Source organism: Aythya ferina (assembly GCF_964211825.1).
Source record: "Aythya ferina genome assembly, chromosome: 1".
In the NCBI taxonomy this organism is placed as follows: domain Eukaryota; kingdom Metazoa; phylum Chordata; class Aves; order Anseriformes; family Anatidae; genus Aythya; species Aythya ferina.
Genome location: NC_140296.1, coordinates 131,721,005 through 131,747,962, shown reverse-complemented (window position 1 = coordinate 131,747,962; position 26,958 = coordinate 131,721,005). Strand labels below are relative to the sequence as shown.

The window sequence follows — 26,958 nt, the reverse complement described above, 5'->3', positions numbered from 1 at the left end:
GTGTCCCAGTAGCCCCACGTCAAGTAGGGCTGGATGGATCAGTCCATCTGTCTCAGGTGCCAAAGAAATGTAGATAACCTTGAGTTCTCAGGTCTTTGGTATGAAGACTTCTTGCTGGCTCCAGGGAAACAACTTGGAGTTGGAGGAAAGATAGAGGGGAAATACTTGTTGCCAATCTCAACCATGCAGAAAAGTGTGACAGGAGGGACCCTGTTCATATATACTGTTCCTAACTGAACCTTAAGAAAGCATTAAACCTTGCTTGAACCAGGAATTTTCTCAGCTACAAGAAACGAGAAGTTCTCAGCTCTAGGCTTCCTCCAGGCCACTCTACTGGGTTTAGTTTAGCCCTTTTGAAAATCAAACTCTTTAAATATACAAAGTTTGACTGTGGCTATCTAAAAATGAAAATCTTTGCATTTATACAAATGCTGGACATAGTTGTGAAATTCTTCCTCTTATATTGGCTAGGGCAGGTTTCTCAAAGTGGCTGTAAATGTTACTGAAGAACAGAGAATAAGCAGCCTTTTCATGATTTTTGTGAAGAAACTCATGTTAACTGGGTTGCTTTTGTGAGGCAGAGGAAATAACAGTGGTAATTCACTGCTAGCAGTGAAGTGGGTGATGGCCAGTGAATTTTATCTGGGGTAACACAGAGGATTGTTGTTGTTATATCACAGTCCTTATTAAATTTGCCCTTGTTGTTAGCATTTTGGTCAAATAGTAATTTTAATTCTGACAACAAAACTGACCATAAGGACCCAGAAGGCTCATTTCACAAATGGAAGTTGAATGGTTTAAGCTGTACTTTTCTTTTTTTTTTTCTTCACATTGAAGTATTCTTACAGTGAATAACATCATATATAGGAAAAACTCAGGTTTTGCTATTTGATCTTGCATTTTTATTCTGCTGCCTTCTGTGGAAATGTCTGCATGAAGAGAAAAAAAAACAAAAAAAACAAAAAACAACAACAGCAAAAGTAACAAGTTTAAGGGACTGCTTTGGTCTGTGGTGTGCTTAGTCAGAAACAAGTAATTTGTATTGCAGAAATCTGGGCAGAGTGCTACCTATTTCTGCATGTGTGTGCAAATAACCTGCTATGCCATGCAGCCAAAGGAAAGGGAGTCAAATGAGAGCAGAGCTGGCTGCATTTTAGTGTGCAGAGTACACGTGTTGAGCTAGGATTAGGAGGAGGCAGATGAACTGGCTCCTTCTGGGGTCTTAACTGATGTACTGGGAGGTTAGTTGGAAGGGCTGGCCCTCTGGAGAGTGATCTGCAGATAGGCTCTCGACTTAAGTGAAGCTGTTTATATAAATAGATGATTTCCATACCTGTGATACTGAAAGAGCTTGTTTTAACTCAGTAGCAAATTCTAGCATACCAGGTAATCTAAATGCAGGGGTTTGTACTTCCTTTTTTAAAAAACAGAACAAAACAAACAAACAAACAAACAAACAAAAAAAAACAACAAAAACTAGTCAGACAAGTTAACTAGTTGATACATCTGTTAATTCAACATGTATTTAAACTAATTTTTAAACACTAAAGGATTTGAAACTGGAAGAAATAGTTCACTTGATTTCTTAAACCTTCTCTATCATCCCTATTTCTCTACACACTTCTTCCTTTTTTCTTTCATTCTGATTTTTAGCTGAAGACAGACTTTATTTGAGAGCAGGAAAGGAAGTGTTGCTGGGATGATGTTTTCTTTTGAACTAACCTATAGTTTATGGCTAATTTTAGACATTTCTGCGTCTTAAATTCAGCGCTTTGACTGCCCCACTCAAGAACCGTGAGGTAATAAAATCAGAGTAAATTAAATGCATTTTCTCAAGCCCTCTGCACGATTCCGAACTATTAATTTCACGCTACAGCTTTGCCGGATGAAAAGGAGCTATTTTAATGCCTCAGACTGCACAGTGCATGTACATCTCCGTCTTCCAGTAGGGGCCTCCAAAGCCACAGGAGGTGGCAAACCAGCCCCTGGGCAGCTGCAGCTGTGCACAAAGGGGCTCTTTCAGACACGTTCTTGCTAGAAAAGCACATGTGCAGCTAAAACAAGTTACAGTGCCCATCTGACTTGAGCAAGAGCCACCGTGGGGAAACTGTCTTATTTTTTCTGAAGTTGATGAATATATATATTGCACTAAAGCTTGTTTCTGACTTGGTAGACACTGTGTGTCTGTGCCCAGACTGACTTCATTCTAGATTTTTGTGCTGTGAGATGGGTTGCTGAAGGACAAGGTAAGGGAACTGATCTCCCCTCTGACAGGCTGGCTACTTGAATATGTTGTCACTTTTTGCCATGAGTCTGTTGCCCAGTCCCTGCACTCCTTGCAGTGTGTCACTGCGGTGGAACATGGCGGGGCAGCAGAAGGTACTTTCAAGTATCATAAGCCATCTCCTGTTTTGGGCTCGTCTCCAGAGGACCAAATGACTCACCTTCAAAGGTCTTTCTGAAAGTAGAACCAGGACTTTGTGTATGACAGTGCAGAACCTAGCAGTTGGCTTGGTGCCCATTTTCTCTGCCTTAAATCAAGCAAACAGTGTGCTCATGGGCTTTGTGAATGAAAGATTTGTTGAACAAATAATATGAAGTCTTAACAAACACTGATTTAGTAAGCTTGGCTTTGGATTATCTGCATAAATTCTTGTTCTGAAGTTGGCTTTTATTGGGAAAAAGCATGCCTTTTTTATTTGCTGAAATGTTGGCATACATGAAAGGAGTCATTTCTCGAGTCGTACAGACTTCAAAGACTCATCCTGCTGCACTGGCTAGCTGCAGTTGCAATGCCCTTTCTCCTGAAGGAATAATTTTGGGTCAAGGTGGCTCCAGAAACCTACAGTCCAGAGAAAAACAAAACAAAGAGATGTGGACAAAGCACTGTTCATTACAGAGCGCCACACGGTGTACGGGCACTGAAGATGAGTATGCGTGGGATAGCTGGCAGCTTGCAGCTCAGTAAGTTGGATGTCAGTATGAGGCCGGTGCAAGTTGTGATGCATGTTAACTGTGTGCTGCTCCCAGCGGGCTTTTGTATTTGGCAATGCAGATCTGCAGATGGTGAAACTGGTAGGAATCCCATTGCCTGAAGTGCATCTAGCCCCTGCCTGTGACACGGGGAGGAGTGTGCTTTTATCCGCAGCAGTTAATATATATCCATTATTAAATAATGCCTGCCTTGTCTGTGGAAAATCCCTTCAGGTGAGTCATACCTGGCATGATCAGTACGTGCTAGGCAGAAGAGGGCAGTTACCTCCCTGCACGTGCTCAAGGGCTGCTTAGGGCACAAGCTGGGAGACTCTCAAGTGGGCCAGGAAGGAGCAGGGACACGGCCTCTGGCCTCTGTGCACCTTGGGGTGGGGGGAAAAGGCATAGTCAGCTGAATGACCCCCATCTCCGGGGCTTGCCAGGCCCCAGACCCCATAGTGAGCAGCAGGTGCCCGAGGAACACACGGGTGGCTGCTCTCCGAGCGGCAGTACCACAGCCTGTGCTCCCCCAGGAGCACCCTCAGTTACATGGGGAGGCCAGCTCCCATGGCCCCCCAGCATGGGGCAGTCAGTGTGAGGAGACAGCTTTTACCTTGGGTGTTGTGCGTGTCTTCGCCCGCTCTAATCTCCTCCGCCTTGTGAGCGATTTAATAAAGCGTTTTGGCTGGCAGGGGGGAGCGGTCCCGTTCTCCCGTGCCACTGCAAAAGGTCCCCAACACATGTGAGTGTCCATGTGAGCGGAGCACGCAGGCTGGGGCTGCGGGGCACGATGGCAGGAGAGGCCAGCCGCCAAGCCGATGAGGAGAGGCAGAGCACTGTCCTCCCCAGCCAGCAGCCACGCATGATTATGTAACGCCTGCAGTGTCTGGCACCGCGCGCCGGCAGAGCCCGTCACGTGTCGTGCAACGCTCTTGGCCCTGAAATTCAATTAGGTTGTGCCGAACGATCGTGAGTCTGCATGAGATAAGCTTTTGCTGTTGCACACTAGAAAGCAAATGGGTTGATTAGCCGCACATGAATTGATAAATTGCTCCTGTAATTCCAGCAAGGGTATTTGCATTGCGTATACATCATCATGCCACCAAAAAGAGCCTGAAATTAAGCATTATGTAACCTGGCTCGAGCAGCAACAACAACAGCAGCAACAAAAGGAAACAAACAACGATCTCTCCTCATTCTCCCCTGCCCTGCCTCTGCCAAGAGATCACAGAAAAAGGTTTTGTTGCTGCTTCACAGAGGGCTTCGGTCCTTGTCTTGTTTGCCTCTAAAAGCAGCTTCACAGGCAGCAGAGTGGACTCCAGGTTTCAGTGTGACTGACAGGTTGGTTGTCAAGAGGCTGACAGTTTTGGCAAAGCCTGCTGGTTTGTATACACTGAAGTTTGTGCATGCAGGTGGCCTGTTATTACTTTTCATAAATTGTTTTGTATGTGAGACTCCCTAGTGGTGTTACACAGGGGTGTCTGTATGAAGTTGCAAATGTTCTTGCCATAAACCTCTTGCCTTTTACTCAGTCCTCTGCAAAAAGAAGGTCCTGTGACTGGGGGGAGAAAAAAACCAACAAACACAACTGGAAGGAACTGGAGCAGCTTAAAATTAAAGCAACAGTTTTCATTAATAAGCAGCCAAAGAACAAATTGACATAACAGAACTGAAGGGCAGAGAACTGATTTCCCCCATCCACCACTCTGCAACATTCACCCCACCATTTCTCCAAAATACCTTTTTTTAATCCATCGTTCCCCTTCTGCTAGAAGCTAATGTTCATTGTCTTATCCTCGAAAAGAATATTGTTGCCCAGGAACTGAGAAGAAACCAAACCCTCTGAAATTTTAAGCTGTATTAAATCTTCTCTGCTTTCTTAGGGCCAGAATATACTGTTTACAGGCAGTCTTTGTAGTAGTCAAAACATTTTCTTCTTAAACATTTCCCCTGCCACCAATATAGTAAGAAAATAGTCATTTATAAAGCTGTACTTGCAACAAAATCCAATGTTGCTTGATAAGATCAGGTATACTGGTTGTGCATTTGGGGAATATTCAGCAAATAATACCACTTTATATGATACATGCTCTATTATCTTGTATTTATTATATTTTCAAGAGGAAGATATTGTTAGAGTCACTTTTTTATTATTAATAAGCATTACAAATTATATATTTCTGATGTTTAGTGAAGATTTTTCTACGCTTTTCTATTTCTATTCCACTGTCTTTTCACCTCATCTCTGTATATGCAGTTAACATACTGATGTTTAAATATACATTGTGATGTGTAGTTACATAACCCTGTCCTGCAAGGAGCTGAAAAGTCATCTTTGACTTTCCCTTCTTTTTTAAAACTAACAGCCTTTGTGGATAATCTATCACTATTAAAAGACAGAGGGAGGCATGCTGCAGCTACATAAAGATCATTTTACACAAATTGGAATAAAATAATACATATTATACTGCAACAAATATCATATGCTACATTTCTGCTAGCCAGCAAGTCTTAAATCCAGAGTGTATAGATGTGTTTGCTAACGAGTGGATACTGAGTTGATTTAATGAGTTGGTGGTGCAGTCGGTGACTGCTCATTATCATCAGAGAATTTAACTTGCTGCAGCAACTCAGAAAATAAATGAGTATAGCTCAGACTGGACTCTGCTGTAAGTGAATTGAGAACTTTTCCTCTCTTCAGCTCTATCAGAGCTTGGTCCCCAGTGCTTCACAGTAGCCATTCGGAGCTGTATTTAAGATCTTTGTACCATACACTGGTGATCCATCCAAGGAGGCCTAAGGCAGTGATCCCAGACCCTGCCTCTTCGCCAGATTGGAGGGCTGAGGAAGAGGCAGTGCCCAAATAGGCAAGCAGAGCCAGAGGTCTTTGTAGATGGAGACTGACAACATTCTCCCTCTCAGAAATGGTGACCACTGTTTTCCCAAGCTGTGCAGGAATATTAGGGCACCAGTTATTATCTAACAGGCATTACAGGAGAAAAAGGAGCTATAAAGGTGTGGAAAGCCCTAAACACAAATTGAGCAGGTTAGAGTGCTTACAGACAAAAGCAAGTCAGAAGTCCTGCTTAGCTCTGCCAGTGGCTTTATATGATGTTAGATTGGTCAAATGAAAACATGCTGTTCAGATATCAGTTACAGAAAAAGCATAAAGAAAGCCCTCACATTTTGCTGGTTTGTAGGGATTTATTACTTAGCTATCAATGTGCCCACAAAGCTATGGGTTAGTGGATACTGCTGAAGCACAGCATACCTATAGATATGAGGGCTGGAGTACTTCTCCTATGCAGAAAGGTTGAGGGAACTGGGCTTGTTTAGCTTGGAGAAGAGAAGGCTGTGGGGAGACCTCATCGTGGCCTTCCAGTACTTGAAGGGAGCATACAAACAGGAGGGGGAATGCACGTTTACGTGTGTTGGTAGTGATAGGACAAGGGGGAATGGTTTTAAACTAAAATGGGAGATTTAGGTTAGATAGTAGGAGAAAGGTTTTCACTTAGAGGGTGGTGAGGCACTGAAACAGGTTGCCCAGAGAGGTTGTGGATGCCCCATCCCTGGAGGCATTCAAGGCCAGGCTGGATGTGGTTCTGGGTAGCCTGCTTTAGTGTCTGACAACCCTGCCCACCACAGGGGGATTGAAACTAGATGGTCTTTAAGGTCCTTTTCAACCCAGGCCATTCTATGATTCTATGATACCTACAACAATGAAATTTGTTTTATTTTGGAGTTGATAGAAAATCAATGTCCCTCTAGCTTAGGGTCTAAGTACAGTACAAGAGGTTTATGTGTGTGCATTTCAAAACAAAAGTTCTTTACCCTTACAATATACAATTAAAGGTAGAACTGATTCATTTTCTTCCTCCCCAGTGCAGAGTTTTAGAATCCGGCTCTTGACTTCTAGGTGCATTGCCGCTCTCACAGGATTTTACACAGAGCTGGAACTCATAGATGTATGTAATAAAACTTTAAAACTGTGTCAAGTTTGGAAACATTCATCTGTGGGGGAGAAAGAAGGTGGAAAAAAAAAGCTAACCTACAGAGAACTTTAAAAATAGAACAAGTCCTCCAGGAATTCAATTACAGATGCCTACCAGCTGCTTCCTCTGCCTGGGACCCGCGTTTCTAGCTTCTCTGCTCCTATGGATGTTCCTTGCAGGGGAACATCCCATGTGACATGACTGATGAACAGATGGATTGGCAAGAGAGGTGCTCAGGTGTGGACTCCCCTGCTATCCCCCCATCCCACCTGCTGCTTGGGCCATCCTTTCATAGTCACGATTTTTGCTGTGCAGTTGTTGTACAATGTGGATACCGGCTGTGCGGCTACTGCTGGGACTAGCACTTTATTCTCATGCTATGTGCAATGACTTTTTAAAAAGCTTTTTATTTAGGCCCTGTAGCACTGCATCTTACAAAAAAAAAAAACATTATAAGAATCCCATCTTCTTGGATCTGTATTCTGGCTGAGTTCACAGGCAGACATTACATCCCCCATTTGCTAAAACACTGAAGTACAGATGCAGAGCAAAACTACAGGCTTCATTTCCGCAGAAAATATATGCAGATTGTAAGATATTTGCTCATAAAGGCATACACTGGATTTTCACATAATATGGACCCTGCCCTTAAGGAATGGCTTCCAAACTCATAGTCCAGAGTCAAAAAAAAAATAAATAAAAAAAAAATCTGTGTGTGCTTATTAAATTACATGTACTGTCTTTTGTTGTGTATCGTCCTTTTTGGTCTGGTCACAAATGATTCAGCTGTCCAGTTCCAGGAGAACATTTTCCAGCAATGTCATTTGGATGCAATACTCTTTCTGGTATTGTCCTGTTTTACCCCCATAGGCTTTCTGAGTGTGTGTGCCCATCTGTGTGTGGCAGTGGCAGGAGCTTTCCATCCAGTCTAGCTGTCTGCAGGATCTCACTGGTTCCGTGCTGCCTCGCTCTCTTGGGTATCGTTTCACTCTTTGATTGGGAAGAATATGGTTTCAGGGCTTGTGGCAGAAATTCATTTACTAATTCATAGGGGAGGGAAGTGGGGGATGGGAGGGAAGGGAAGGGAAATAATTCTTTGGTACAGAACAACAATCCTCCAAGGACATAGTTACAGCATTTCTTGTTAAAGTACAACATGTTTGTTTTCAAATCATGTAGAAAATGCCGTGATTCTGTGGCTTAGGCTATTGCTTTCTTAAGATACTGCTATGATGCTGGAGCACATGCAGCTGCTCTGGGCAGAGCAGTTCCCTACTGGATGTCTGGTCCCACTGATTTCAGGGGAAACTACTTATTCACAGGTCTTCATGTAACGTGATGTTGCTGCCTGACAGCTGGAGACATGAAATTGAATGCTAAACTTGATTTAAGATTTCTCAGTGATTTTTAATTTTGATGCAGGGATTCCAGCAGAACTGCATTTAATTAAGAACCTGATCCATAGCTCTTAGATTTAACTATGGGATGTGTCTGCTTACAGTTTGCAGTGCTGCCCTGCAGGAGGGATCCATAGGCTGGATCAACTCATTATCTAATTTCCCTAACAGCATTGTGCAGTTACCCTTTCTGGTTCTGTTTTGTTTCATGTTTTCTGAGGTTTCTGTCTGTAATGTTGTATGGCTGCACCCTCAGACTCCCAGTTCAGATTTGATGTTAAAATCAAGCAGTCGTTTGCTGTTTATATATATATATTATATATATACTTTTTTTTTCCCCTGCATAAGATATTAGATTAGGTTATGGGTTGAAGCTTCCACGTTTTGTTTTTAAAAGAGGCCAATACCTTTGTGTAAGTGCTATGAGGCTGATATCTGAGAAGCATAAGCGTCATAGCAAGTCACTGGAGCTGACAGATTTCAAAGAGCTGTAGCTGGTTGTGTAAGACACTAGCGATGGTTTGATGTAATGCTGTTTCCAGACAGTGTGGGGATTGCATGTGCCAGTGCTGTGTGTTGCCAGACAGAAACCACAGCAATTCACCCTCAACATAATTACCACCTACAGCAAAGCTAGCAGCTTTTAAATGAGGAGGAGTGGGATTCTTTCTCTAGGAAAACACCAAGGAGTTTAAGTCTTTCTGTAAATCAACCTAATCCTTTCATTAGAAGGGCAAAGAATAGCAACAAATCTCAGCCAACAGCACATAATGAAATATTTTTAAATACTCTCTTTGATGTTAAACTGTAGCACTGGCAGAATCCAGAAAATCAGATGGCACTTCTTAGAACTCATACAGCGGTGTTACGTGATGGTTTTAGAGGTGCAGCACAGTCTCTTTTACAGGCAAAGCTTTCATTTGCATTTTTAGGTACCTTGCTTTCCTTCTATCTTGATGCTAGGATTAATATTACTATAATTATAGCCGTAGTCACCTACAGGCTGCTTTTGGTTGGTTGTTTACTCAAAATAGACAGGAACATTGTTAGAGGGGAAAATACCAAATTGAAAATGTTACTTTTAAATTCCTCGCTTCCTTTTCTTACCTACTTTACTAATTCCTCTCTTTAATATATTAACTGAGGTTGCTTGTGTTTTTTTGTTTTTTTTTTTTGTATCCTTCATGGAGTGTAACCATGCAAAAACAGACATGCAGGATTAGATTGTCGAGCTGTGCTGGTGGGAGCAGCAGATCAGGGAATTGTGAAGTGCTAACCTTGGCACCTGATCCAAGTCCCATTGTAGCAAATTAAACGATTTCTATTGATATGAGAGTCATGATAGGATCCCTCTGGCCACACTCTCCTATTATCCTTGCTGCTAGCACTGTCTGTTCAGTGTTCACTGGGGGCTGGTGACTGGATTCCCCTCCTTTGTGTTAAGTGAGCAGTGTAAAAAGCATCACTCACAACCAACTAGGACATTTTTACTGCTGCTCACCAAGAAACCGGTCATCTTTTTTGGTGTAGAGGTTTCCTAGTAATTGCTTCTCACTGTTACAAAACGAAGGTAGTTGTAGTACAAATGTGGATGGGGAAAGCAAAACCAACGGTTATGTTTGTTAATAGCTCTGTGTAGGGACCTAAGCACCTACCCAGCTATCAGGTAATCTAAGTGGGCTGATGGTGCTGTGCTACTTTCAAATCTGCCTACTTAGCTTGCAGGTAGAATCAGTTACTTTAGCATTTATATGATCTGTATTACTCTTTCTTATAATTACCGACACACAGAAAGACTGATATTAAAAAAAAAAAAAAAAAGCGTTTTCTTGTGGTGCAGATCTAGGGTATCAGTCATTTTGATGAAGAGTTTAGTTTTGTTTGTGAGCCTTTTGCATTTGCACAGTACATGCCTCTGAGGCTGAAAGATCATTCTGTCCTAGCATAACCTTAGGGTGCCTTCAGTGCAAAATATAGCGTTACAATACAGAAACACACTGGCTGCCAAATACTTTGGACAAAGTGTGGAAGGAGTCCACTTTGCCCTGCTAGAGGGGACTGTAAGAAGTGGGAGGGTGGGAGGAATGCATGTCATTTGATTATGAAACATTCTAGCTGTGCACATCTGCACAAATGAATCTTCTGAGCTGAACGTACCTGACAGGCACACCTGTCTGAATATGAGATCAGCTCAAACTTCTCTGTGTACTTCTTAGCTTTTAACTAGCAGCCACTCTGACATGTTGTCTTTTAGCAGCCATGCCTTATGAAAGGGTTTGGCTATTAGTTTTGCAATAATTACATCTGTAATCTTGTTGAGAAGCATCTTAATTAGTGATGTAAGTACCAACTATAAGAACTGTGTTCAATCCATGTGAGCTCTCAGCTGTGAAATAGTTCGTATTACCATAAGTCTCCTTGAGATGGATTTTTCATCCCCTGAAACATTACACTGGCCTCACCTGTGCCTGAACTGTTTTTGTGTACAATTCAATACCAAAAGCAGGAGAAAGTTTCTCAGATGGTTTCCTGTGAATCTTTGCTCTAGGTGAGGGAGGAAACAGGTGCGCTCACTGTCTGGAAAAGGGCTGGCTGGTTGATCAATAGATCAGATAGTTGTGTGGGCAGGGGTGAATATCCTTTGCTACTCTTAGGCATAGAGGTAAGATGACGATTTTCTTTCTCTATTGAGTTGCTGCCTGCTAGGTGGAGTGGTATTTAGGCCAAGAGGTGGGCTTGCAGTGGTGAAGCCATGCTTGTCCAGCTAAGATACCCGTGGCATTGCTTGACTCCCAAAGGCAGTCAGGAGGTATGCAGCCTGCTGCCCAACAGGAGCATTTAGCATCTTCCCACAAAGACCCAGTGATCTGTGAAGGATGTGGGAACGCAGTATAACATTCAATGTGAAATAGCTGTCCTTTACTGTTGTCAGCGTGTGTGATACCATAAACCCTATGGCAGGTGTTTAGAGTAACATGCTCCCAGAGAAAGCCTTTTCTAATCAATAATCAAGTTATTTTAACTATGGCTGCCTTTACTTATGCCTGCATTGTGTTGGCTCCAACGTGGAGCCCTAATCTGGGTAAAACTTGAGGCAGGAGGACAGTGTTCTCGGACAAGGCACCTACCTGCACTTCCCTTCATCATCAGTGCAAGCTCAGTGCTCGTATATGCAGGTAAGTGCCTGCATGGCATCCCTCAGGAATCAGGCCAGCAAGATCTGACAATTCCTCCCAGCCCTGCTTTTTTCTTTTACGTTACAATATAAAATTTATACTTGTGTGTTAATAAACAGATCATAATGGTTATCTCAGAATTCATTGTCATTTTGCAGAGCTCTTACGAGGCCAGTAGCCTAATGCTGCAAAGTTGTTTGTAATGTTTAGCTTCTGCACCTAAAGCAGTGAGGTAGCCATGGTAACTGTCTCGCCTATACACAGTACCCGGTCTGCCATCTCACATAGGTCAGAGAGCACGCACCTTCCCGGATACTGACTCAATTTACTGTTTCTTAAACATCAGGTACTTCTAAAGAGAGACTGGCTCAGCTTTTTTTTTTTTTTTTTTTTTTTTTTTAATAGAATTTCATATTTAATTAGCAGTTTGAGCCTCTGCATTCTGCTGTAGAGGGCAATACAAAAAGCCTTTACCAATAAAAATAATTCTGTTGCCCACACCTATTCAGATTAAACCTGTCTCACACTGAAAGTGTTAAGGGCTTCATAGCAAGGAAATTCCAAATTGTTTCTACTTTGTACTTCACCACTGAAGAATCATCATAATATAGAGTTTAAGACAGCACCTCTTCATCAAGGTCTTCCGTCATATACTCAGTGTACTCTGTTTCCTTTGATTTCCATTGAGTGAATGTGCTCCAGAATTAGACTCCAAAGACTCTTTCCTTCCCCATCTTCTCGTTGATTTGCAAAATATATATTCATTGAAGAATCTTTGTAAGGTGCTTGTTCACTGACGATTTATTCCTGTTCTAATCTATAATGTATGTTTACTTTTGTCAGAGGTACTTACCTGCATATACCAAAGCATGAGCAAAATTCTAGATAAAACTGAATGAAATGCTTGGAACTTCTTTTCACCTGCCACCTTGAGCTTGTCATGTCCTTTTTTGACATCGTTTTGCTTTATCTTGGTCTGTTCTGTCAGTTCCAATGTTTTTGCTATAATGAATCATCAAGTGTGCTTCTTTTTATTATTTGAACTTAGTGATTTGAATGTGAAAGCTGAAGAACAAGTCCAGCTAATAGCCAGATGCTTCTTTCTCAAATACTCACTTGCCCTTTTCCAGTCCCCTGCAGAGCTGTTTTATGAAACAAGATGGCATGATTACCAGTTACTGAGGGGAAGAAGCTACACATCAAGTGTCACATGTGTGGTATTATAACATGACATTGGTATAGCCAGTGGGCAGGGAGGAAAAAGGCAAATTCAGAGGGGACAAGAAGGAAGAAAAAAGATGGAAGACAGCAAAACAGGAGAGACAAAATCCAGACCCTCTCCCAGTCTTGTACATTGTGCCTTCTGCACCATATAAATCTGTCAGGCTTTTGGCTGAGTCTTGGCAGCTCTGGGTGCCACAGTTTGAATACTAATAATTCTTCCTACATATGGTTAATTTTAGGTCAGAAAATGACATTAGGTGTGTAGGCAGAGGCATCTGCCTAAGTGACATTCGATCCTTAGCAGCCAAAAAGACATTTCATGAAAAAGTGGAGTCACAGGGAGATAGAAAGGCACTTAATATGTATAGGAAACCAATTTATGTAACGAAGTCATTGCAAATTTGTAATTAATCAAAGGGACTAAATAATGGTGACATTCTGGGCAGTGTTATTTAGGGCTAAATAAGGGATCTGGTGTTCATAGGCTGTCATCAGTACTGAGATGTCTGATACTCTGGCTGTCTCTGCCATGCAAAGGCATTCTTTAGTGTCTAAGAAGATGAAGTATTTTGGACGTTGTTACTACAAGAGCAGAAAAATGAGCTGTGGGTGGTAGAAGGACAAATCTGAAGAGTTACCTGGCTGAGCAAATGAACATGGGTACCCAGGTCAACTCCTGTACAACGTCTCACCGAAGAGAGGAGCCTAGAGCTTCTCTCTAAGAAGCTGCCTTTTGTTCAAAAGCTGAAGTGGCTTCTACCTGTCGTTGTTTTTGTATACAGCAGTATTATGTTCCTAAGCAAAGATGAAGACTGAGAGATGAAATGCAGACATTTTACGTGTGAGGATTTCATCGTTAATGTACTCTATTGAATGGCAATTCTTTTTTTTTTTTTTTTCTCTTGTACAATGTAGAGTTTCAGACAGTGTTTTGGGTCACTGTAACGTTCTGCTCTGGGTGTCTCCTCATTGGAGATTTAATAAAAACAGTTCTTCTCTTGAATCTACAGTGCACTGCACTAGTTCTTGGATCCAGTACAAATAGACTTGTTATACTTCATGTTCTCTTTTAAACACATGAGGATTGCCAAAGAAGATCAGACCAGGGGATTAGAGTTCTGTCTCTCTGTGTGGCCATCACCAGATGCTTCAGAAGAAGGTCTAAGAATCCCCACTGTAGGCAGAATTGAAGTTTTCTATTCTTCCTGAAGTCTTGGGATAGTCCTTAACAGTAAGATCATAAATCTGTGGCCCCTAAAGCATGAGATTTTGTCTTCTTTCCCATAGTTGTTTTTTTTTAACATTTCTATTGTAATTGGTTTTGCTTGTTGTCTGTAGGAATGCCCACATTCTCCTTGAGTCTTGCTGAATTCTTGGTCTCGGTGACTTCCCATGGTAATGAGTTCTGCCATCTAATTATGTGTGGGTTAAAAGTATTTCTTTATCACTTTTTCATTGACCATCTCTGGATGCCGCTAAAGGCCCCATCCTGTGTGAGAGAGGCAACAGGAATTCCTGACCACTTACCACTCATACTTTGCTGTACTATCACATCTTTTCATCTCTTTTCCAATGTGAGCAATCTCAATCTTTAATATGACAGATATATCTGTGCTCCCAGCACTTCTCTGAGCCTGCTGGAAGATAGCAACCTGCTGTAGACACAGAACTTCAGATAAAGCTATATATACCATTGACCTAATTTAAGGCACTAATTTTGTTTATACTGTTTCCCACCCCATTCAAACTTTATTGAGGTCTTCACAGAGATATACTAATTAAGTGCACCAGCAATACTGCATTCAGGATAGAGGGTTTTGTTTTGTTTTACTAATAATCAGAAAACTGAAATCACAGAAATCACTAAACTGTCAATTATGTAGCCCCTAAGATTGCTAGTGAATTTTGTTTTGTAATTAATTTGAAACACTAATTTGTTGGTAGGCACGTATAGTCTAATTTCTAGACATTGGAACGGTTAAGTTCGTCTTGGTTTTCATAATGCCATTGAGTTCTAATGTTGGGATGTTGCATGCCATTTGTCAGACAGATGTCATTAGTGAGGATATCAGCACTCTTGAAACACAGTAGAAAAAATTGCAAACAGTTACAGGACCTCCAGAGCAGGTTTTCTCCAGGCTCATCTTCAATGTATGCTTTACTTAACAGCACTAAAGAAGCATATGACTTTCTATTTCCATAGCTACCTGCTGTGCATGTAGGAACGTTCCAGTGTTAATATATTTCTCCTTGGAAGCAATAGAAATTTAGGCACTATAATGGCAAGACCTTCATAATAAATGTATACTAAAATATATTATGATGAAACAGCTACTGCACATGTGCAGCAGTCTTATCTCTGTCATAAATAACTCAGCAATTTTAACAAATATTAAATATAAAGGGGCAATTTAATATTATGGGTGAACAGCTTGCGTATTTAATTTTATATAAACATGAATCTGTCTTTTAGTAGTGGGAATGTAAAAAGCTGCGACGGTCTCATGAAAATGTGTCTCTTTGTCTTCTCTAACTTTGAACAGCTGATTTAATTTTGAGCAAATTTGGTCATGTTTTTCAACCAGTTCTAGAGGTGCTTGAATGTGTCTTTTTTTCTGTTCAAACTGGAAGAGAACTTTTTCCCTGATCTTGTGAAACTTAGCATTTAGAAATTGCTGTTGCTCCTAAAATAAAAAGACAGCTAAGAAGCTATTGAAATCTATCATGACAGCTAATACACCTCTGAAAGTTATTAAAACCAAAATGTTACTCTGTTAACAATGTTTCAGTTTCATTCAGCAGCTTTGGCTAATAGAAATGGTTTATGAAACTTCTGCTGCAGTGTTACGCAAAGTCAGAATTATTTCCATAGCACTCTTCAAAGGATGCTATTAGGTCTATTTGTTTGAACTGATGAAATCTTAGACTCCAAGAGTAGAAAGGCTAATATTGGCCTCTAATTTAAAAGGGAAGATTGAGAACTGCTTTGAAAGAGTTTTTCCTAGTAAAAGATGCCTTCAAAAATCAGAACATTTGTCCTTTGGAAGGGAAGTTCTATTAAAGAACTTTAGATATGCCAAGAAAGACCAATTCCAGCATCCAGTCACTGCAGTTTTGTGAATCCACAGGTAAAAGCACAAGTATACCCTGATTGCCCCTGTACAGGTGCTTAATATGTTAATAGCATTAATGGGAGTTGAAGTACGTTAGGCTAGCATAGTGTCTGAATCAAGAAGGGCAAATCAGTCTTTGTTCCTGGAGAATAAACTTGCCAAATGCTTTTTTCCGGCCTCCCAAGGATTTCAGTGTTGAGGTCATCATAGAGTCCAATTCTTCCACGTGGAAGCACAGCCTTTGCCAGAACAGCAACAGAGCTCAGATCTTAAAGAAGTTCATTTTACTTGTGAGATTGCCATTTCTAATACTTTCTGAAGGGGTCTTTCCCTTCTGGGCTGGCCTTATTTCATAATTCTGGATCATCATTAATTCATAGTTACTTGGGCTCCTTTGCTGACAGTGGATACACAGATTTGCTGAGCCGCTGAATGAGGAAGAAGAGATGTGGTGCGTTACTATAGCTAAGTGTCAGTGACTGTGTTCTTGCTGAGAGTTAGAAGTAAGGATCTGAGCTCCTCCTAGCACATAGAATCAACAAATCTGCTGAAGAAGGTTGCTTAATATTTACCTGATATTTACCTCCTCTGGCAATTGAAGTCATGAGTCAGGCTCCTAAAAATGAAACTACTTTGGTTTGGTTTCTTAATGATCAAAAACACAACAGCATATTGTGTTTTTTGTTTGTTTGTTTGTTTGTTTGTTTTTAGTTTTTGTTCTTTTAGTCCTCTGTTTTTTGCCACACAGATTTCACATTTTCATGTACTTTTCCTGGAACCTGGAGCACCCAAAATCTTAGTGTGTCTGTGTGTGTAGTTTTTGTTTGTTTGTTTGTTTTTTATGCTAAACAGAATTTTCATACAAGCACACAATTCTAGGTGTTGAAGTTAAAGTGCCAGCCATCATGAAAAGGATAATACAATTGGAGAATTAACAATTAAAGAAAATTCCCGATTAAGGTTACTGGAAAATTGTTCCAACTACTAAGGTGTTGGTTTTTTTTTTTATTCTTTTAAACCAGAGAACATTGAATTAATTAAAATATTTTCAAATCACCCCTGTCAAGATGGATAGCTAATAAAGACCAAGGGCTAGATTTGTATTGTGTCTAACTTAGCTTTACTTTTTTGTTTGTCTGAAATACCTCCTGTTTTTTGAGAGAGAGTACCATCAGGGCAGTAGCTGGCTTTGCTTGAGGTGGGAATTGTTCTCTTCAGCATAAAAATGGAGGAAGATATTTTGTTTTCTTTGCCATGCTGTGCAGTATAGAGCAAAGGGAGAATCTGCCTATCATTGCAAATAGCACTTAGGCCATCTCATAATGTATCTTGACCCCATCCAGGCTATTCTTTTGAGTTAATGTGTGCTCATTTTCCAGCAAGGTGGATGCTAAGGCTGTGTTTCCATATACTGTTGATAACATTGGCTGTTTAAATATTGCTGCTGTCCTGAACTGCCCCAAGGTAGACTTCCTTTAGCTGCTTCAGTTTTGCTTCTTGGATAAGAGCTGCCTAAATCTGCTTTGTCCAGCTGTTTTCCTTTGCAGTGGCTTCGGTCGGTGCCGAACTGTAGTATTGCAAACTCCCTTGGCCCGCCTTTGTATGTTGGCCTTTCAAGAAGTTAAAGTCATTTCAGATCTTTCCTGTTACACTGTTTAAGGCCTAGTTTTGTACAGTCTTTAGGCACCTAAAAATGCAAGTGTACTTAGAGGCAGACATGCATGCACACGCTCACTTGGATTTCTCCTTAATGCCTAAAGTTCAAGAAAACAGCACTTCTAGGGATCTATATAGCTAAGGTTGATGATCACTGTCAAAAGCGCAGCTGTAAATTGTACGAGAGATTCTGGCAATTACATGTACTGGGTGTTGTAGTATTCAGGCAGGAATGAGTGGCCTTGGAGGAAAAATGGTTGTTTTTGGTAAGGTCTTGGGATTGTTTTGAGACAAGACACCCATCTCATGATTATTTTTGTAGAATCATAGACTATCCCGAGTTGGAAGGGACCCACAAGGATCATGAAGTCCAACTCCTGGCTCCACACAGGACCACCCAAAACCAGACCCCATGTCTGAGTGCATTGTCCAAATGCTTCTTGAACTCCAGCAGGCTCGGTGCCGTGACCACTGCCCTGGGGAACCTGTCCCAGTGCCTGACCACCCTCTGGGTGCAGAACCTTTCTCTAACCCCCAGCCTGACCCTCCCCTGTCCCAACTCCATGCCGTTCCCTTGGGTCCTGTCGCTGTCCCCAGGGAGCAGAGCTCAGCGCCTGCCCCTCCGCTCCCCTCGTGAGGGAGCTGCAGGCCGCCATGAGCCCTCTCCTCAGCCTGCTCTGCTCTGGGCTGAACAAACCAAGGGACCTCAAGTGCTCCTCATACGTCTTGCCCTCTACACCCTTCACCACATTTGTCACCCTCCTTTGGACACTAATAGTTTTATGGCCTTATATAGTGGTGTCCAAAGTTGTACACAGTACTTGAGGTGAGACTGCACCAGTGCAGAGGAGAGCAGGAGATTTTTTAAGGTAGTAAATGCTGAGAATTGGTTCCTTTTAATATTAATTATTATTAATAATAATTAAAAAGTTACATACGGAGCAGCTCTTGCAAAGTGAATAGGATTAACTGGGAGCATTTGTGTATATCCAAGAAGGTGATACTTGTCAATGGCATATCCACAATAAAACCCCAAACCAGAAGGTAGTCATTTGGTGTTTAATGGATCAAAAACTAATAGCAAGTCCACTGAAAGCATTCAAGAGGCCTGGTAATCTGAATTAAAAAATAATCCTGATAACCTGTTTTAGCAAATGTGTAGATAGCATACCTAATTCAAATAGGATAGGCAGTATGTCTGCAATGCACGCCTTATCTAGTAAATCAGGTATCTGTAGTGCTTTGTCTTTGTAGTTCAACACAATAGCAACACAGTGAAACAAAATAATGTAATGAAAGTACTTTTTGGCCACTTTTATTATTTTTCTCTAGCTACCTATTTCAAATTGCTCTTAAAACATCAAAGCACCGTAGTATTCATAAGTATGCATCTGGAAATTAAGTGTCTGTGTTTGTAAATAGTTACATTAGGACATTTAGGGGTAAATTTTCCTTGGAGAGCATGGAGAGTTCCACACAGAAATCCTGTTAACAAATAATAGGTGCATAACTCCCTGTGCATCACTTTGAAAGTTTGCCCTCTGCAAGAGTTAGATAATTTTAGTCTTTGAAAATTATGCTTTTCAGATTTGGTCTTTTTCTGCAGTACATTATTGATGCTACAGTCATTAATGCTTCTGAATAATCACAGTCAAATCTTACATTGCTTTCTTTCAGTGGTGGAGAACTTGGTTTATTGTATGCCTCAATGCTTTGTCTTGTACAAGACAACGTTGCAAAGGAAAAAATACATACGTGCAAAAACTATCAGTTTTGCACATTATGACCACAGATGGAAACCATGTAACCAAATGAGCAACAGAAAAAGTGAGAGATATTAACAGAAATACTTGGCTATAACAAAGACTTGTTCCATGTTTATAAACGTTATGACTGTATTTAGAGATCGTATATTTGGACAACAAAATAAACATTTGACAGTTAATATTTTATGGCCCAGTAGAAAAATCTTACACAAAATTAAACTGAATTTTAAAAAAATCTAAATCAGAATGTGCCAATGCTGAGGTTTTCACTAATCCAAACTGTTTTCATCTACTGCTGTATTCATAGTGGAGACACTTTTTAGAGATACTGCCAAAAAAATAATCTTTCTTTTAATATGCCATTTTCCTGAGCTTCTTCAGGTTGCAAAATTGGACAGTTACCAGGCAAAAAATGGTTTTCCTGCAATGTATCCAGTATTCTTTTCACTATCCATGTTTAAAATAGACTGGCAATAGCATTTGTTTTGCAATATTCTGGCACTTCAGCTTCCAGCTTTATGTGGAACCTGGAATTGCAAAGGACAACTGAAAGATGGAAAAAAAAAAAACAACTACTTTTTTAAACCACTGTAGCGTGGTTTAGAGAAAGGTCATGCTTGTGGTTCTTCTTTTTATCTGACCGTCAATGTATCTCTGCACTAGTTACAACCCTGGGTTTATCAGTTAGCATTTGTGATGTAGGCAAGTTGTATTAAGACAAGTGGGATTAATACCAGATTTGTGTAGTATTGAACAATGGCACATTTAAAATGTGGGGCGTCTCTGCCTAATGAGAGACAGCTGAGAGGTGTGGGTGGCCAGTTCTGCTCTCGTAGGAGAACTGTGTCATGAAGTCTGGCACATTTTTTTTCCCCCTTTTGTAAAGTTGTATAACAACTTTTGCCAGGCAAAGTACGTGTCTATTCCTTCTCCTACTGAAGTTGCTGGCAAAGCTCCCATTGATTTTAGTGGAAGCAAAGCTGGACACCAGCTGGACCTAACCTCATTTTTTAAAGTGCTTTTTCCTAAGAGTGAATAAATGCCCCAGTGTACAAGTAACTCTTCTCTTGGGTGTCATATTTTATTGGTGAAAATATATCAGTTTCAACTATCAGTTGGTTGTTGTAAGATATTGCTATAAAAGATCAAAACTAGGAAAATGCTCACTCTGTGTAAAAACAAACAAACAACGCCCAAAGCAAACAACCTCCCCAACCCCGTAAGCCCCCTGGAAGTTGCTGGCGTCATGAAGACAGCATATTTCTACTTTGAGGTTATAGGAGGAGTTCAGACTGCAAGGTTCTGTTCTAAGCACATGCTTGTGTAACACTGTGCACATGGTAGCTGTATGCCCGTTGATCCGTTTTGGAGCTGAGATGATGTCTATGTCATCTTCCTCATCCTTCCCCTTACTGTATTTCATTGCCAAAGGAAATAAAGGAACAAAGTAGTATAAAAATGGGCAAAAAACAACAAAAAATCATCCCACAGCAGACACTCAGATCAAGCAAAACAGAAATTTCATTTATAAATGATGAGAAGAAACATGTAGGTGGTTTTTTTAAACAATCTTCATAGAAAGTCAGGCTTCAAACCTCATCTATATTTACTACAGGAAAAGGTGGCATGTTATCTTCATAGATTATGTGAATGACATATTTTTTGTCACCCAGCTTGTTCTCCTAATGTAGACCACAAGATCTTCAAATAGTCTCTGTCTGGGAACCCTCCCAGTCATGATTTAGTAACTGTGAGCAATAGAGACTCTATCACACCTCTTCATAAGATGTTCCAATAGCTAAATGCATTTACTCTTGCAGGAAGGAGGATGGGGGGGATTGGGGGATGGGGAGGACGGACAATAGTAACCCACGAATGGAAAAAATCAGCCCTTTCTACCTCTTTACTAGCTTCTCACCATTGCATCTTACACCTTTATCTTGTAGGCTGAAGTCATCCATTATCAGATTTCTCATGCAGATAGTCAGAAACAGAGTTCATGTAGTTCATATATAGACTGATAAGCTCAGAAGATTGAAAGCCTTGAATTTCTGAAGAGAAGGCATGTATTATTTTCTAATCTCTCTTGTAGAGCTTCTCCAAACCTAATCCAATTTGTCAGCATTCTTCTTTTGATGCAGAATTCCTACAGTAACATGCCTCTGCATGTAGAGAAGTAAGGTAGTTTCACAAATCCTTCTCAATAGCTCTGGTTGTAATTGCCAGAATCATGTGATTTTGGGAGATATCATTCTGCTGATTTTTGTCCAAAGACTTCAGTTCTTCCTTAGAGTCATATCCTCCTAGAGAAGAGTCTTATATTTTATGATGCTCTTTATTCTATTGTCACTATATTTGTAACTAGACATAAAAAGATCTGGACATTGTGAGACTCACATTGTTTACTTCTACTCAGTTTAATGAATGATGCCTAAACTGTTTATCAGTGACCTGACCTCATCCGAGTTTTCTTTTTGTGTCCTTTGAAAAAGCTTTTAAGGATTATATTCTATATTCTCCCATTTGATTCAAAAATAAAAATCAAGCAGACAATAAATATTTTCTGAGTTGCCCATTACAAGTCACAGAATCACAGAATCACAGAATTTCTAGGTTGGAAGAGACCTCAAGATCATCGAGTCCAACCTCTGACCTAACGCTAACAGTCCCCACTAAACCATATCCCTAAGCTCTACATCTAAACGTCTTTTGAAGACTTCCAGGGATGGTGACTCCACCACTTCCCTGGGCAGCCTGTTCCAATGCTTCACAACCCTTTCAGTGAAGAAGTTCTTCCTAACATCTAACCTAAAACTCCCCTGGCTCAACTTAAGTCTGTGCACTAGTTTATGTTTTCTTGCTTTAAGTTGCAAATTGAATTCTGTCATAGCTGTTAATGCATTTAGTACGTATCATTGTGGGGCTATAGCACTGTAATTTTTCAATAAAAAAATTGGCCTTACAGGATTGTGTCACACCAGCACTTTATCAGATGTCACCAGAGTGATATTTTCACCATGAGCAAAAACACAGAAGATAATCAACAGAAGTTGGAAAAGGTCTATTTCTCTTAAACTCATAGTGAGGCAATTATTATGACATGATATTATAACTACTGCTGATTTATAGTACCTTGCTTTAATTATGTGTTAATGGAGCTCAAAATCATCCATTCCTTTGTTTTGCCCAGAATTGATACCAAACTCACAGTTTATATTTTATCTAGGTCATCCTGATTACATTTTCTAAGAGTGTCATGGCACACTAGATTTCTCTTAGTTCTCTGTGATTTTGTTTCTGTTCCTCTGTAATTTTTGTTCAGCTCCTCTGTAATATTTGGCTACAAGTTATTGAAATCTGAAGATTTAATGTGCCTAACATTCATGCATCCAGCTGGATTAATACAGGAATATAGTCACATCATCCACTGTGTAAGAGAAATATTTGTTGGACATGACTGCCTTTTCTGTGTTGTCACTGATTTGAACATTTCCACCTCATTATTTTAATGTAAGTGAAAACCAGAAGAGATCCCCAGACCTATAGACCAGACCTATAGACCATAGATCTCCCCAGACCTATAGAGATCACAGACTATAACGTATCATTCAAATTCCTTATGCAGTCTGCAAGTTGTATGAGGCAGGACAAATAATTCTGGCACAGTTATACAGGGGACTGTATAAAGTTTAAAGACCAACTAGTATAATGAAATATGGACTGAGAAAAACGTAACTTGTTTGTGTCTACGTGTTCCTATTGGAGTAATTTTTCCCTATTGGAAACTTTTGTTTGTCAATCCCTAGCTATTTTAAACTGCAACAATAACCAGTTGTTGCTTTCTTGTGTCCTCAGTCTTTATCCTAGCTTTTGTTAGAGACAATGCCGTGGTATTCATGTGTAACAATAAGACTGTTATGTTTCATTGTGTTTTTTTTTTTCAGGGCTATACAATGTTCTAGCTATTATAGAAGAATTGCAGTCAGCTGAGTAATGTTTACATACCATTTCCATACCCTAATAAGAGGTATAAAGAAAAGTTTATTGTAGCCAGCAGGGGAGAGATTCAGCTTGGAAGACCAGGACTTCTGTTGTGTGAAGAAACATAGTCAAGGGAAGGCAGCACTGTGCTGCCTAGTGTGCTTTTATTTTTGACCTCTGCTTCAGTAATGTGAGTGTCAGTAATGGTTGCTGCAAACTGCTTATTCATACTACTGTTGCACTCATTTGCTTTCGGGCAATGTTAATTTTGTGGGTGTACTAAGTTAGGAAATTGTTTACAAGGACATCAGCGACATGGCTGTCTTGCTTGCCCTGGTAGCAGTTTGTCTCATCCACCTGATGGGGCAGTTCTTTACTGTGTTTTTTGCCATTCCCATAGAAGCATACCCAGGCACCCACACCAGCAGTATCAGCACATGTTCTGTGAGCAGGGTCTTTTCAGCATTTTCTAGCATGGTGCCTCACGCCATCATGCACTGGGGGTGACTCGCATTTCTGATACATTGTGTAAGCATTTGTGCATTCCTCACCTCCAGTACATGTTGCTGGGCTGCAGAAAAACCGTTTCCGCTCTTTGTAGTGGCAGCTAAATTTCACAAGAAACTTAATGACTTGGGGAAGTCGCATGGCTGCCCAAGGTCATCACAAGGGAGCTTGCAAATGTGGGGCTGAGACTGAGGGTGCATTTCTGACACAACTGTCAGGCAAAGCAGAGGTTCCATTCCTGCTTTTCAAGCACAATGCCCTTGACTTTTGACGGGCTTCTGAGAACTGAAAGTGTTGTCTGGATTCACGGGAGGTTGAGAGAGAGACAAAGGGAGGAAGAGAGAGCAGGAATCCTTATAATGAAGACTTGGAGCAAGAAATGAAGTCCATGCCTTAGTTTGGGTACAATCAGGGCAAGATTCCTCATTCCATAGCCAGCTGGAGAAATGTATTCTTATTACTGCTCCTCCTGTTGTCTTTGAAGGTAGCAAGGCAGGAAAAAAGATCTGAGATATGCCAAATGTCCAAATGTTACTTTTTACCAGGCAAAAAGACCCAAGCACTATATCATTCAGGTTATTAGTCAAATGCTATTTCATGGTCTTTAACATTCTTCCTGATAAAATAAAGGCTGTTTTGATTGAACAATAAAACTTGTGACCATGGGTGTTATTTTTAACACTATATAGATGGTTTTTGGTGTTTCTTCCCATGACCGTACTGTGGCTGTTTATATAATTTACCATGGTGCTCTGTTAGTCAACAACAAACTGCGTAGACTGCTGGTTTAGGATGTTGACTCAAGCTTAGTGGTTAAGCCAATGGTATGGCAAATACCAGCCTTTCTTATTAAAAGCATATCTCAATGCAGTGCCTATTTCTGGGTCCTGGTCCAGTGTTATGAAGAGTTTCTCCTCTTTGATCCTATTTGTATGACACGGTTTCATGATTCTGTGATATATACACCTGAGAGAGTTTGAAAAGACTTTATCCCTGTTCTTAGTCCATGTTTCTCACTTCTTCAGTAATATGTTTGGCTTCTTTATGAGATGTGGGAGGTTCACTTTCCTGTAAGACACTGAAGTTAGGTCACGACTAGGGACAGGATGTTGAGCAGAAGGTGGCACACTTAGAAATCTTGAAATTTCTTATGAGCTACCCTAGTGTATTTTGCCCATGCATGCAGGGTTAAACCCCATTGCAAACTAGGCTGTGAAAGAATCTGTCGCCATGTGTGGTCCTCAGAGATTTCTGGTTCTTGGTCTTCCTCTGTAATGTAGACCACAGCTGGCTTAAGCTTACCTGAAAAATTCACCTAATAAATTCCTTGGCACTGCAGATGTGTAGGTGATGCTTTTATTTTTCTTGCAGCTATTGTGTTTATGGCTTTTGATTTTTTTAATATGGGTCTTGCAATTTTCTTGGCTGATCGAGAGAACTTTGTATAGACTATTATCAAATGAAAACATCAGAATGTGAGAACTAGGAAAGAATGTTTTGCATTGTCAACCTACATATACAGAATATTGCATTCTGATACCTGTTTGAGGTGGACAAGCCCATTGTTTTTGAGGTACGTGAAGCAATGAAACCATGAAGTGGCATGTGCCTGCCTTTGGAAATACTGCTAAGTTGACAGAGATGTGTGTGGATAGTGCTTTCTGAGGTATCTCTGGGCATTACTTCCCCGCTGCTTGGTTCCTGGTGCCTGTGGTGATAATGGTGGTGAATTAATTGAAAAGTTGATGATCACACTAACATGCAGGTGCTGATGAGCTGCTAAATACTGAGAATGCTTCTGGTGCACATATTTTTAAGACCTGTTTTTCATTAAAGACAGTAGGTGAGTAAATGTAAGGAAGAAGTAGTCTCATTTTTCTGCTAACTGTTGAAATGAATGATTTTTCTCCTTCTGTGGTAATCATCAGAGGCCTTGCCCATACTTTTTTTAAAATAAAATCTTAGGTTGTGCATACACCTACAGTTATTGTCACCTGATGACTCTATAAAGCTGAGTGTTGACTGCAGGTGTTCCCAGGAGACCAAAGGCAAAATGAAAACGCCAAGTAGTTGGTACCCCCACTCTTAATTCAGTGTGTCTTGTGTTGCAGAACATATGCAAAATGAAAGAGAAGTTCTTCAGAGAGCTGCATGCAAATATTAACTGGTTGTGGTTTTGGAAGTAAAGGAACAAGGAGATACAGAGAATGCTTTTTAAGCTCTTCTATCAAATGTCATATCTCTGTTTTAATATTTCATGTGATGTGGCTTCTTTCAGATGATCAGGTGGATTATATGAGATCAGAGAAAAGGGAGTGATACTATTCAGATACAGAAAACAGAAAGTACTGCCATGGCAGGGGAGAGCACAGACTACAGAGCATTAGTTCTTTGTAAAATGTGTTTCAAAATCTACATATTCCAGATATCCAGTAAAAAATATTGAGGTAGAAGTATTTGATTTATAATCAATAAGTTTAAAATATACTTCAAAGAAAGCTTTTACAACAGTATCTTAGAATTCTTGCAATGAAATTTGTTAGATAAGACCATTAGATGCTTGTTTTCTGGACAACTTTACCATTTGTATGCTTAAAAATTATAAAGCAAAGACTTAATAAATTATGTATCAATGTTAAACAGCTTGCTTTTCAAACAAAAGAAACTGGCCACTACTGTAGTTTCTTCTGCTATTTTTATCTTTCTCTTACAGGGCAACAATTTAAGGAAAATACTCCTATACCGCTACTTCAAAGGAGAATATGGAAGTGGTGTGAATGGGCCTCTGTCTGCCAGCTACAGCAAAACTGCACAAGTGGGAGGTAAATCAACACACATCATTTAAGAGAAACAAAACTAGCAGCACCATTTCTCCTAAAAGGCACATTGGAAGTGCTCCAGGGATTTAGCTAGTAAATAAATCAAACAAGTCTGTAACCAGTTAGAAGAGAGGTAGTATCAGACTTTTCCTGTTTTTAAGTTGCATGCACCTGTTTCAGATGGCTGATGAGCATTTGGCAGCACTGAAGTAGGAACTAACCCACCCCCCAATCAATCATTCAATTCAATTCCAATTGGTAACACCATTTGCTAGTAAATTCACATCCAGGAAAACAGCGAAGCATGCAACATTTGTACAAATATACTGCTGTTTCTGGAAATCAAACAACTTT

At 40.4% G+C, this 26,958-nt stretch overlaps 1 protein-coding gene and 1 long non-coding RNA gene across 4 annotated transcripts in view; one reads left to right on the top strand and one right to left on the bottom strand.

Moving 5' to 3' along the window:
* Positions 1 to 26,958, top strand: part of ITPR2 (inositol 1,4,5-trisphosphate receptor type 2) — a 269,872-nt gene that overhangs the window by 159,245 nt on the left and 83,669 nt on the right. For all 3 annotated transcript variants that reach the window (XM_084513429.1, XM_084513428.1, XM_084513430.1), the window contains one exon: positions 26,499 to 26,607. In XM_084513429.1, coding sequence (XP_084369555.1) covers positions 26,499 to 26,607 — 109 coding nt within the window. The remainder of the gene's footprint in view (positions 1 to 26,498; positions 26,608 to 26,958) is intronic.
* On the bottom strand, positions 3,295 to 3,679 carry LOC311433843. Its single transcript, XR_014690982.1, has 2 exons — positions 3,587 to 3,679; positions 3,295 to 3,356 (listed from the first exon to the last, which is right to left on the bottom strand). It is a non-coding gene; the product is annotated as an uncharacterized lncRNA (long non-coding RNA).